The sequence below is a fragment of the Larimichthys crocea genome, chromosome VII (genome assembly GCF_000972845.2).
Source record: "Larimichthys crocea isolate SSNF chromosome VII, L_crocea_2.0, whole genome shotgun sequence".
In the NCBI taxonomy this organism is placed as follows: Eukaryota; Metazoa; Chordata; class Actinopteri; family Sciaenidae; genus Larimichthys; species Larimichthys crocea.
Genome location: NC_040017.1, coordinates 26,237,086 through 26,250,658, shown reverse-complemented (window position 1 = coordinate 26,250,658; position 13,573 = coordinate 26,237,086). Strand labels below are relative to the sequence as shown.

The following is a 13,573-nucleotide window of genomic DNA, read 5'->3' as shown; positions in this document are numbered from 1 at the left end:
TGTGTGCATCGACAGCACACCAGAAACCGAGAGAGCCGAGCATCCAGGAGCATCAAGTGCAGTGATTAGACAAATGTGAGCCGAGGACACAGACTGTGAGAGATGATCAGGTTTAGGTTTAGCTCTGTTAGCCGCTGAACACGGCTGGAGTCGACTAACACAACTAGCTGCACACACACACACAAACACACACACACACCACCTGTGTGTCAGTGTGCTGTAATTGAGCCAAGGCAGCAGCTGTGCTACCGCAATTCTGTGATGTGTCGGCCAGGAGCAGCGTCTGATCCTCACCCAGGTATCTCATGGAGGAAAAACAAGAGTAACCGCCTGTGTATTTTGTCAGCGCGTTCGTTGATTTGCATAGAGGAATTCTATAGCCGAATTATTCCTTAGTACGAGTATTTATTTAGCATCAGGACATCAAAATATTACATGTACATGGACCTCTTTTCTTCAGCAAATCGCAGTCTGCAAGCAGTTAGCTGCAACCAACTTCCAAAAAGAGAGTCCCTAACTTAGAATCTACACAAAGTTATATAGTATGTGTGCCTATCTCATTGGTCCAAAAACTGTTGGGGAGCAGCCCTGGTTTTAAACTTGGCTTTCCCTTGTTGGTGCACAGGCTGGTCGCAGCCTCTTGGCACTCAGCTGCTCCAATCGTCTTCAGCCAGCTTCCTAAAGAGGAGGAAATCCTAAACTCCCCCTTCAATGTTCAGTTGTACCTAGTCAGTGATCTGAGACATCTGTCTTACAGTACATGACTAACTGCATACTGAACTTTTAGGGGGTTTGACTTTTTGACCCTGACGGTATCTTGTCCCTCTGTTTTCAGCCAGCTGATAATCAGAGTAGCCCTCTGTTCTACAGATCCTGTTTCAATCAACTGATAGAGGTGGCCTTCTACTCTATGGATCTATAGAAACCAGGGTGATGAGTTGGCAACACAACTTACAGGTCGCACAATACAAATATAAAACATTTCATTCTGTGTGTGTGTGTGTGTGTGTCTGTCTGTGTTTACGGTGCATGTCTGTGCACACAGAAATGTTTGTGAGCGTGTTAAAAATGTAAACTCAAGCATGTAGCATCTCCCTCCTGTTTGTTTCTGGTAACAGAATCATCTCAGCAGCAGACACTGTGAATATAAAGAAGCTCGTCGTTTCAGCCGGTCGTTCATTAGCAGACTCAGCTTCACTGCCGTCTACTGTACAAAACAAAAACAAAAAAAAAACTTTGTGTTTGCTTAAAAAGGATCTTTGATGAAAACCAAATTATTTACCCAAGGTAGCTACAACAGTCTGAAATATTCATAAATATATATACGGCACTGTGCACGTTGGTAAAAAAAACAGCTGAGCAGATTTACTATGCAGTTTTCCATGTGTAGTATAAATTTGAAATAATTCTCATTAACATAAGTGGTGCTAAATTATGTTACGTTATTTAGTTAGAGGCAGTAAAAAACTTTCCCAGCTCCCCTCGAGCACGACTGCAGCTGATCTCTTTGACTCTGAACTCTTCTCGCCACCGAACAATGACACGCCAAGGGAAGATGAAATACCAGATGTTTCATTCCACCAATCAGAAGGCTGATGCCAGCTCCCTCAATCCAAGAAAAGCAGTTTGTCTAACACTTCTTCTGGGGTGTTTATTTGCTTCTTCGGTGGCAGAAACATTCTTACAGCTGATCTCTTTCTCCCATCGGCCCCGTTACTTCATGCAGTGCCATTCACATTTATTTCAGCCTGTCCACTCAGTCGGTCTAGGAGAACTCTGCCTCCAGCAGCCGTTTCTTCGGTAATTGAACCACATAAGTCATTTAGGGCTGCTTGTGAATTCACTGCACAAAGAAAACTAGCAGAAACAGAAAGTGAAGCGTACCTTTAGGGTTTGAATTTGGGTTTGAGAGAAAGAGTAAGGATGTGGCCGGGGGCAAGGCAGGGCAGGGGCGCTGGGCAGAATTGATGAGGGACCTTGGTGTTATCAGCCTTGCCTGGAGGCCCGCCGAATAAAGATCAACTATCCAAGACTCGGTATAAATCACCAGGAATGGGCCGGGCAGGAGGAGAGGAGATGGGGGGAAAATCTTTGAGATATATGAAGGGAATGAATGAACTGTATCACTGAGGAAGTCATGCGAGTACAGGAGAGATGCTTCAACTAATCTATGTCTTTTGCCTTTTATGCTGATTCGCACTGTGTGTGTCATAAATTTGTCGCTGTACATTTACGCCCTTGCCTAATTCCTTCTCTCCTTCCTGGGTGAGCAGGTAAGTGGTATTGATGCAGCATGGACAAGATAAATCACACGGTTGGATAGTGGATGGTAAATTACGTATGAAGAACGTGTAAGCGCCGTGTAAGATGATGGACTAATAATTAATGGGTCAATAACAAAAGATCTTGCTGCTGGCGGCGGTGGACACTCGTGCAATGCATCACTCTTACAGATGCACACTTCATCTTAATCAACACGTAAAAAAATAAAATAATAACATCCTCGAGAAGGCTTAAAGCTCGTTACAATAACAATTAAAGCAATTACAGAAAACACACATTGTCTGCATCACATCATCATCTTAATTCTTTGTTTTCCGGCCGCGGACATGAAGCTTACTTTTATCTCCGGCTGATTTAACAAAACAGCAGATAGACTTTTAACTGCAGCACTAACAGATAAGATTCTCCAGCGTTCCTGCACTTTCCTCGAGGGACTTTAAAAATCTTACTAATTACTCGAGAACCATCTATTAGTCCCACTGCTGCTGAAATTAATGAGCTAATAACTTTAATCTCTAACAAAAATCTTTTCTCCCCTTAGGCCTAAAATAATCGAAGCTTAAATTCTGTGCGTTCACGAATCTTTACGTGGATTGTAACATGTCTAATCAATACAGCTGGACTCTAAATATTTGGGGAGTGTACTCACATGATCGGATTTACAATACTGCCAACATAGACTATATAAACCATATATTTCTATTCTGAAGTTTTGAGAATGTCTTTGCTAAAGCATGCCTGTTAAAGACATTATTGGGAACATGAACAAGTTTCTTTTGACATCTGCAGCTTCATCAATGGCTGCTGATTATGATTTATTTATTTATTTTTATGGTTCTTTCTGCAGGCACTAGGGCTGGGTATCGGTACTCGATACTTTTCAGGTATCGACCGAAACAACCCGGTACCGAGTAGTATCGAAACCGGGCCTGTCAAACGATACCTGCAATCGGTTCTTTTTGTACCCAGATCGAGAAAAAAATTACTGTTTCTATGGTTTTGCTCGCAGCCAATCGTTCTTCCAAGCGTTCTTCGCTTCAATGCGCCGTGTGATTGGTCCACCAATAGTTTGTATGGTGGTAAAGCGCATTCAAGACGAGATTGCGAGATGCCGGTGACATTTACGCAACCGGTTTGCTTTCCTTTCACATTGAATCAAGCTGAAAAAAAGTATCGAATGACGTACTCAGTTGGTATCGGTATAGTGTTAAGGGTACTGGTATCGGTACAGGTATCCTAGCAGGCACCAAACCGAAAAATAATATCTATTTATAAAGAGGATGTTCTACAGCCTAAAAGCACAAAAGAAACCAAACAAAGACAGTACTCCTCTCACCAAATCAAGCTTTTGTCGGAGGTGTTTCCAAAGTTTTGAATAGTTATTATTATTGCTATACCAGCCATTCACTGACCTCGTGCTAATGCCCCGATCTCCCATCAGTCAACAGAGTGAGGGGTAATCTGAGAGCTGGTGATATGAACGAGCCGCTCACTCTATCATACTGTCACCAGTTCATCCTGGGACACACTAATTACTGGGCTCATGATGCTGAAGTCGATAGCTTGTCCAAAGCTCGGCAGCCAGAGGGGTTCATCTGTTCAGTAAAAGGACGATAAACTGCTCAGTGGCTGGGGGGGAAGGGACGTGGAGAGAGCACAGAGATAAGGCAGAGAGAGACAGTGGAGATCATTTCAGGACCAAAGACGAGAAAGAGATAAGATACAGGTAGAGGGTTAACCCTGATGCTGACCCCTTTACCTGCGCCGGTGAGACGGGTTAAAGAATTGATTTGTAGGATTGGAAGAAGGTTTGCTGTGATTTTCACTGTCGTGAAGGTCAGACCTTAAAGTAATGAAACAATCTAAAAACTGCAGAGCTGCACATCGGTTAAAGGTGAGTATGAAGTATAAAAATAAAACACGCTCAACCTCTATTGTGTTTGTAGAGTTCCTACAGTTGCTAATCTCAATTATTTTTTGACTAATCCTTCTGAAATGAAGTGATACACTCACTTCATCTTAATGTAAAAACAAGGCGGCAGAAAACCTTACAGACAAACCAGAGAGTGTTCGGCAGTGATGAATGATTCACGTTTGCTTTCTGGTCTCCATCTTCATCACTTGTTCTTCGTTTCTCTCGTGCGATGGAAGGAATCAGTTCAAAGTGGAAGATGTGAGTGAAGCTTGGCTGAATTTTCATCTCAGTCCCTGTTAAAGTCTGCGAGCGTTCTCAGACACACGGCCACATTTGATGGGTATCTCTGATTACCTGTCCAGTCCAATGCTCCCTGTTGTCTTGTTAGTGTTGCTCTGTCTCTAGTAGAGTGAAATGCCATGTGCCGGATCAATACACACTCTTACGAGAAATCTTTAATAGAAAAGCCAGCCGAGTCTCAAGGGACAACTTTTAGATTCAGTGTTTGTTTTTCACCCATTAAGAGCGCATCGTAAATCCCATCACGGAGCAAAGACTCGCTCCGAGCACGTTGCTGATTATTTAAGTAGCAATAAAAGGCAACATGTAAGTAGACGGGATTGGCTTAATGTGGAGGACAGAAAGAGGAATCCTTTAATCGTGACACAGCTGGTCGAATTCGTTCGTGCACAGATGGCAAAAAAAATTGCTTTGACATTTACAACGAATGATGCAGATTCGAACACGATAAACAGAATCGAGAGAGGCTGAGAGAACAAGACGAGTATGAACAGTGTAAAGACAAGAGCCATAAATGAATGAAGGACAATTATTTGTTTGTTTAACAATCGTTTCAGGATGAACTCCTCTGTCAGCTGACTGTTTGACTCAGATGTCTGCAGCTCTCTTAGAAAAAACACACCTGATGACAAACTAACCTCAAAATCACAAACACATCAACACGTGTGCCTCTCGCCTTTAACAAATCATAGAAGCATTATCCGACAGGCTTCGTTCAAACAGAATCAAGTGCTGGTGATTCAGATAAACACAACCTCATTACACACCACACCACGCCCCGGCACAACCATGCCAAACACAGACCGGCTCTTTTAATGCTCTGCATCCCTACAAATATCTCCCAGAAGCAGAACTCCGGCCTGACCTGTCACAAACTGTGAGCGGGTCATGAATGGGTCACTTATGGACAATGGCTGGAAAGTGACAAGACGAACACAGTACACACTCTGCACTGAGCTTGTTAGTTTCAGTATGGACACACACTGCCCAGCCAGCAAGATTACCAAGAACACACTTCGTTACGAGGAAAATAAACTGCACTTCCTAGTAACAGTTTCCACCACTGGCCTTCTCATCTCTAACTTCTCATTAGAGCGCCGGCTCCCTCGGAAACTTCTATAGCGCCGTGCTGCAGGTTCAGTTATATAAAGGTTCGTACAAATGTAGCTGGCAGTCTGTGACTTTGGCTTCTTTTGTAAAAATCACTCAACTTGTCATCTTCACGTAGCGCTGCATCACAAATACACTGATTGGAAAACTTTGTAAGAACCGTGAGCGATTGTGAGCTAACCCTAACATATCTGGCACTCTTTTTTTTACTGTATAGGAAATCATAGAAGCTCATACTTATATAAAAATCTAAATTAGAGGAGAATGTAAATGTAAACACGTGGCACAGAGGATATTTAGTCTTCTATGTTGATGTCTTATCCTTTTATTTGTCACTGTATCTGTATCAGTGGCTGATAATGTAGGCCACACATTTGGACTCCACTGCTCTACCTCATTACCCACATTAAGGTGTCCTTGAATAAGGAACTTAACCCCTAAACGCTCCTATCTGCTGCTGGCGAACGGAGACAGGGCTGTGTTTGCACGGGGCGGTTCCCAGATGGGAATCTGTGTAACCGTGCGCGGGCTGCTGAATAAGATCCATTCAGCGAAGAAAAAAAATTAAGGTTAAAGAAAGCAATATCTGTAACAGCTGGGAGCAGAGGGATCCCAGCGGAGACAGGCCAGTGGTGGAGCTGTTACTAGGTAGTGCAGGGATGAGACGTGCTCTGGATTATGAATGAGAGGATGCAGGGAGGTTTTCCCATGTGGGGGCTCTGTGTGGGAAGAGGCGCTTCATGAATGCCAACTTCGCCTGTGGGAAGTCTTTCACCTGTTCTTTTGCCTTTATAGCAGGACGTTCAGGAAGAGCGAAGCATGTAGCGGGACACACGGGGGGATGGATGAGGTGTGTCTCTGTGTGTGTGTACATGTGTGTGTGTGTGTGAGGCGGGATGAGGCCTGACAAATGAGCAGATCACCTGTTCAAACCAATTAGCTCGCACCCCTGCAGGGAAATGAAAATAGAATACAACTGAATGTCAACATTAGCTGACTTCAAAAGGTCAGGGCTCTCCCTTATCTCAGCTATAGGTGGGGACAATTCATTGTGCTGGCCTAATTTTTATTAAAATCTATGCACTGGTTTAAAAGAAGCAGGATAAACTGCACCGGACAGCAGATTCAAGTGTGAGGAGGCAAAATACACGACCAAAACAAATAACTAAAGCTCCTCCTCTAGCTATTTCCTTATGAGTTCATACTGAAAGGCAACATAAACTAAAAATGGGAATAAAAAAATTATATATACGGGGAACAAACCTGGAAACTATACAGGAAGAGATGCACTGTCGAGCTCATTCTGACAAGCTGACGGGCCACAAACTAATTAACAACGATGCCGCGGCACGACGAGCGCCGTGACACGTAACAATGAACTCATAACGCAGAAGTCGCACCAGGCGGGGGAGCAAACTTTGCCCGTTATTTTCACATACGAAGCCTTGACGCGCGGTAGCTGCTTGAACTAGGTGTGTGTGTGTTTCTGAAAGAATCAATTTCATGCAACACGTGAACCGAGGAGACGCACGTATGATCTGGAAATGAATGTAAACTACTACAACTACTACTATTAATATTACCGGGGCCATACCTGGATGTGATGCACTGAATACAGAACACAGACTCAGGAGAGTGTGTCACCATGACAACCACTGCCACCGGGTGCCCCTTCCCATACTATTAATACCACGTCCGCCAAATGACCGGGGTAAGGTCCATGTGGGGGTACACAGCCCACCAGTTCAATGAATTATGACACTTACCTATATAGTGACATCTATATGGACTCCCACAGGGTGTCTAACTCAAGATTTCATTAGGATGTGTCTTTGTGTCTTTGTGTCAGTGACACAGGTCTGCACTTGTTTAGTAGGTCATCAATTCGCGTGTTAAAAGGAGCCTGAAGTCTTTAAATAACGAAAAACTTCAAACAACTAAAGAAAAGCAGAGGAGTCGTGATATTTAATAGGATCTGTGGTGGGTTCTTTATTTTAGATAGAGCAAAAGTTAGAAATGATGAAACTCGAGTTTGAATATTTCAGGTTGTTTGATCTGTCCGTCCTCTTGATGTTTCAGTTGGTTCGAGGAAAGCTGGTAATTCACTTTCATGTGAAATATTTTCGGCTTCTCAACTAATTCAGTACAAATGTTTCTATTAAATTGTCATTTAATTATACTTTTGAGACTATTACAGCCCCCTCATGTCATGTCATAACTTCAGTTAACTTCAGTAATTACAGATGATGCGTTCGCGGTCGCAGATTTGTCTTTACTGCTGCAAAAACAAGCCGGGTGGCCAGAGAGACTGACGCAACTAAAACTCATTAATGAGGAGCAAATGTGACAGGGCTTTGCCATTAGGAGGATTTACTTCAGACTCACTCCAAAGCTCAAGCACAGAAAAATATGCGAAAACACGGATAGAGGAATAAAGAAAAAAAGAATAAAGAGAATGGGAACTACAAAGAGAGAAAGCAGATCTGAAGCACACGCTGCAGGAACCTTACCTTGACCTCGATGAAGTCCGGCTGGCCCAAAGCAATGAGCTCCGAGTAGGCTTGCATCTCCTCCACGTTCCAGGCCTTCACCAGCGTCAGTCTGTACACCGTCCTCTGTCTCTGGATGGACAGACGGGGGTTGGGAACATAAACATAAACATTAATTTGGCGTAGAAGTGCGTTTTGCTCCCACTCACGGTCATGCTGAGGATTTATTTGAAACTCTTATCCCGCCAACATCTGTCCTCAACAGTCAACACAGCAGCTCACAGACGTCCCGTCAACCACCTCCTTTCTATCTTGAATGATAAGAGAGCGGTACGGGGAAGGTTTGCATTGTTTGGTAACGCTCCGATAACTGCTGCGCTGCAGCACGACTGCATATGCTGAGGACATAAAGAACGAGGATCAGGGCCAAACCGTGATACAGTATCTACTGTGTAACACCTTTACCATTTACACTTCAAATACGTTGTTTAGTTCAGGTACTCGTGACTCATTGTGCATCTGAAAAATACTGAAAGTCTGCAGCAAGTGAAAAGACTACATAAAAAGCTGTCAAAGAAAAAAACCCAGAGCACACCATAAAGAGATGTTATATATTATATTCTGTTCAGTCTAAATGAGTCTATCCATGCTGCCTTCTTAAATGTCAGTAGGTTGAAACATTTGACCTAGTTTGTGTCGTGTGTGCACCGTGAATCTGTTTTAAGAAAAGAATAAACATAAATATAAATAATAAAAGATGCTAGACTGGATGACATGTTGGCAGATACTTAATTGGACTCAGAACCAAGACAACTTGGACATCACTCATATACGTGCTGAGCTAACTTTCCACTGGTGAGTAAAAAGTACTGAAAAAAGCTCTGCTCACAGTTCAGTGGTGTATATTCACCCTGCTGTTGTTGCTGTGCAGCAGGAGAAAGAGGATTACTGAGAATGTGATGGAGAGGAAGGAAGACGAGGACAGACAAGTCAAGGAGATGAAAGAAGGGAAACGTGAGACAGTTAAATGACAACGGAAGAAGAGGGAGCACTCGCTCCGTTATTTCCTCTCTCGCTGGAAGGTTATCTATAACACTAGGTCCTTTCAGCCCGGTAGGGAAGGGGATAATTGGCCAGTAGAAGCAGGGAGGTGAGGTATTTCAAGCTGCCTCTATTCCTAAACCCGACACTGAGGCACAACTCTATCAATCCCCGAGCGCACTGTCAGGAAAGGACAGGTGGAAGGAAAAGAGGGGAGCCGTCAAACAGAGAACAGAGAAGGATAAGCGCTCAAGAAGGACGGAGATAGAGCCCACCATGAAACAAAGACTTAGGAATATGGAGGTGAGACAGAGACAGAGCTGGGTACAGAAAGAGACAGAGAGTTTATTTTTGGCAAGCTGCACACAGACAGACAAACCATGCAAACACACAAGTACAACCTTTAAATATGAGCAATAATCTCTATAATAATAATTAGCATATATATATGTGTGTGCACAAAATGTCAATACATATAATTTGGTCATAAAACTTTCAAATGTTTGCTTTGGCTTCGATATACAATATTCAAAGCATTTATAAAATATGCACTACACACATCCAGCGCTCTCTGATTTATTTAATCCGGGCGTCAAACCATGTTCTACCACAGGTACGACCATAAACTATCAGGACTGCTTTACCTCCGTTTACCACACTACGCACCGCAGTGAAATACATCAGCGCTGAGACGATAACAGTAAGAGCTCCCACGGTGAGCGACTGTCTCACCGAAGGATTAAAAAGGTCAACAGTGTTGTTCAAATGATCACTCAGACGCATCAGAAAAGCAGCTACGAGCTGTGTCGTCCTCAGCGTGTCTGAGCCCGGAAACGCTGAAATAATTAGACAGCAAGTTAAAAAATAATATATTTATATTGATGGCTTAACCTTCAGTCGCTTACAAGTGATAATAACAGAATTATCAGCTTCCTGAAATAGATATATTTGATGTCCACCAGAAGTTTTTCATAACTGCTCAGCTAGAAAACTTTTTAAAAGAAATCCAAAGAAAATATTTAGAAATGTCACTACATATGATAAACAGTAATTATATATCGAGAGAGAGAGACTGAGGAGGCTGTTTGAGGATGCAAACCTTAAAAAGCGACCACACACACAGACACAACTCTGACAGATATTATCGCACGGCTGTCGATTCATTTCTTTCGGAGACGTTGCTGTTGGTTCACCCCTGCAGTCACCTCACACTGATATCTGCTTCCTGAGATCTAGATGCAATCATTGTGCGATGATCCATTGCCAGTGATTTGCCTCGAGCCATGCAGTCACCATCAACTCAGACTGAGTGGGAATAAATTTGTCCAACGTTTGCTAAAGTATTAAACAAAGAGGGGAGCGGGCTCATCATCCTCCGAGAGACTTCGCATCTCTCTCAAGGTCGTCTCATTTTTCTGCTCGCTTTGGCTTTTTGGGAAACACACCGACAGAAAGAATCGATTCACACACGCCATGATAATAAACTTTTCCTCTGTCCACGAATGATGAAAAGGCACGTAAGGTTATTGGATGCACTTTGTTTTAAACTGGACACAGAGCACAAGAGCAGCTCTGGATGTTTCCATCCTTGTCGTGGTGACAAAGCCAAACTGTTCCAAGAATCAATAGCGAGACGCTGTTGAGTAAAGCTTTGAATTGTCGCTATCATTCACTGGCATCTTGCTGCAGCTGCAGCAGAAATTTGGTGAATATAGATCACATCTCAATTTGTGGTTTCTGAAAGGATTTAATCAGGCATGAGCTGATTCACTCAAAACTCAACAAGAGGAGTCTGCACGGGCGGTCACTTCCAACAGTCTGCCAGCGAGTCGGAGATAAGCTCACAGCAGCAGCACGTTTCCATTCACACTTTTCAAATAAACTCCGATCAAAATCTTCAGAAACATTTTCACGGCAGGTTGAGACAGAAGTGCAAAGTTTAATTCAACGTCACCTGTCACCAATCCCTCACATGTAGGGACGCAGAGAAAATTAATTGTCTGCATCGCTAGATTTGAAGTAAAGAAGTAAAGGTACAGTCTCTAAAAGATACTGCGATGGCGAGCAGCGTCGTCTGTGAGCGGAGAGAACAAACATCTTAGGACAAGAAACAAACCATTAGTTTAAATATTAGCGAGAAAGAGAAACTGAACACTGAAAGGTCATTAACATTTCAGCTCTCGATCACATCCTCAGATGTCAAGGAGACTTCACGTTGAGTTTCACGTAGAATACCAGCATGTGTATTCTTCTTCATCTCTATGGATGACAAAGCAAGATAAACAATGTGCATGGCAGTTGGATAACGGATGTCTGACAGCAAAACTGTGGCTCCTCAGTCAATGAAACAGATGTGCTGTCTGCAGCCGTTCATTCATCTGACTTAACTCAGATCGACACAAGAGATACGGACGTATTTAAATTTATTTTTAAACTTTTCACTGAAAGCAATCGTGCGATTAATTTTCTAATTAGTACTATATTATACTGTACTGTTTTTCTTTCACTGATGTTCCAAAGATCGACCTGCATGTTTGCATGTTTCAGGCAAACATGTAGAACTATCCAGCGACTGTTTTAACTTTAAATTTATAAGCTAAAAAGTCCCCAGACTCTTTTTGAGCAGCATCTTCCTTCACAGTAACACACGGTTCAATCTCTTGTTCACAGGCTCGCCCCCTTCTCACCATCTGGCTGCAAACTTGCTCAGTGGGCAGCTTACCTTCTCTCCAAGGGCCTTGAGGCAGTCCAGAAAGCGTGGCCAGAAGTCTTTGAAAAGTGGACGGTCAATCTTCTTCAGGCTGTCTTTGGTGCTGGCGTCCACACTAACATACAGCTGGGTAACTGGCACCAGGCTCCTGGAAATTACAGAAGATATGGAAGGTGAAGAAGTTTGAGAGAGGTTCTGAAATAAAACTTTAAGGAAAGAAGAAATGCAATATTTCTTCCTTGAGTCTCAGTTTAGCTCAATTTCATCAAACCTTTGCATACTCCAAAGAGCAGCAGTGTATTTCTGTCAGCTCTCTGACAGGCTGTTGTACTCTTTCAGTCTGAAACAAGCTGAATATAGACGCAGCGCTCGGCTGTAGTCTGCACCTTTTTTCCATCTGTATTCAATAAAATACATGCAGTGACATAAACGCCATATGTAGTCATGCTAAATCTGTGGAAACTGCATTAAGTAAAGAGAGACATCAACTTATTTACGTATTACAGGAGGAAGGAAGTCTTTCACGTGTCTTTGGATGAGAGATAAAAATATATATTATGAGGAAGAGAGGAGATTATATAAAGTACTCAGCCAGGTGGCTCGAGCTGACAGGATGGAAACGGCTGATGGCTGCTGTCCTTGCCTTCAACCTGCTCAATGAGTGTTTGATAAGTCAGCCTGTGACAGGAGAGTTAGCTGAAATACTTGTTATGATAGCGTATGTCCTGATTACTTGTGGATGGAGCAGCGTCGTTAGATTGGAGGTCAAAGGAAACCAGCGTGAACTCTTAACAACGGCCTCTACAGTCTGTATGGAAGAGCACTGACGACGAAAGATCTGAGATCAACAAAACATCAAAAGTCTGAGATCAGTTCCTTCTCTATGTGGAAATCAAAGTTAAATATTAAATTTCAGTCTGTAGCTGTTGATCTGTTGAAAATAAAACAAGTTACTTGAAGTGGAAAATGTGTTCTTGAACAAAAAGAATAAAAGTAATCTCTGTGTTATAGATAACATCATGAATAATAGATGTCTGCTTTAACATGCTGTTTTCTTCAGTGCGTGGCAACGTTCCCCCGGCCAAGTTCTCCTCACACTTCTTCACACTATATATTGCACAGCTTTGTTTCTTACACAGAGGGATGTCAGAGGGATACTGCTACAGTCTGGGGTCAGTTCAAAGTTCACAAACCTTCCTGCATCTTAAGTACAAAGCAAAGAAAGGTGTGTGTTTGTTTTTATATGCATTTTTTATACAGTTGCTGTAGGTGCATAATGTCTGGAGCTGTAGGATTTGTGCCTGTGGTGAACTCCTCTGTCAAAGAAACATGGAAGGAGAGGCTGTAGCTCTGAACTCTTGTGACTGGGTTACAATTTGCAATGCAGCATGACAGACCGCAGGGGAAAGGAGGTGTAGCATCAGTGGCTTTCTTTAGGGAAAAGTTCCCAAACCGCTTTAGAAAGAACATGCTTCAGACGTGGAGCTTCAGCTTTCAGAACATGGATTTAAAAAAGGGGCTACTTCACCCAACTTACAGAAAAACACCTGAAAAACATGACGACACCCTAATACAGGGGTGTCAAACTCAAATACTCAAAAAAATGGGTTCAACATTTATTGAAAACTTATTGTAACGACCTTATTGCACATATTGAACCTGGAACTAACAAGACCTCTAGATTACTGCCTATAAAACAATATTAATTATGGAAATAGATGAAAG

At 42.7% G+C, this 13,573-nt stretch overlaps 1 protein-coding gene across 1 annotated transcript in view; it reads right to left on the bottom strand.

Annotated features, from left to right (window-relative positions):
* The window catches only part of tyw1 (tRNA-yW synthesizing protein 1 homolog (S. cerevisiae)), a 46,470-nt gene that overhangs the window by 8,479 nt on the left and 24,418 nt on the right, over nucleotides 1-13,573 (bottom strand). Inside the window, exons 13-14 of the mRNA XM_010749932.3 lie at nucleotides 11,861-11,996; nucleotides 8,119-8,229 (exon numbers count right to left, since the gene is read on the bottom strand). Coding sequence (XP_010748234.2) covers nucleotides 8,119-8,229; nucleotides 11,861-11,996 — 247 coding nt within the window. The remainder of the gene's footprint in view (nucleotides 1-8,118; nucleotides 8,230-11,860; nucleotides 11,997-13,573) is intronic.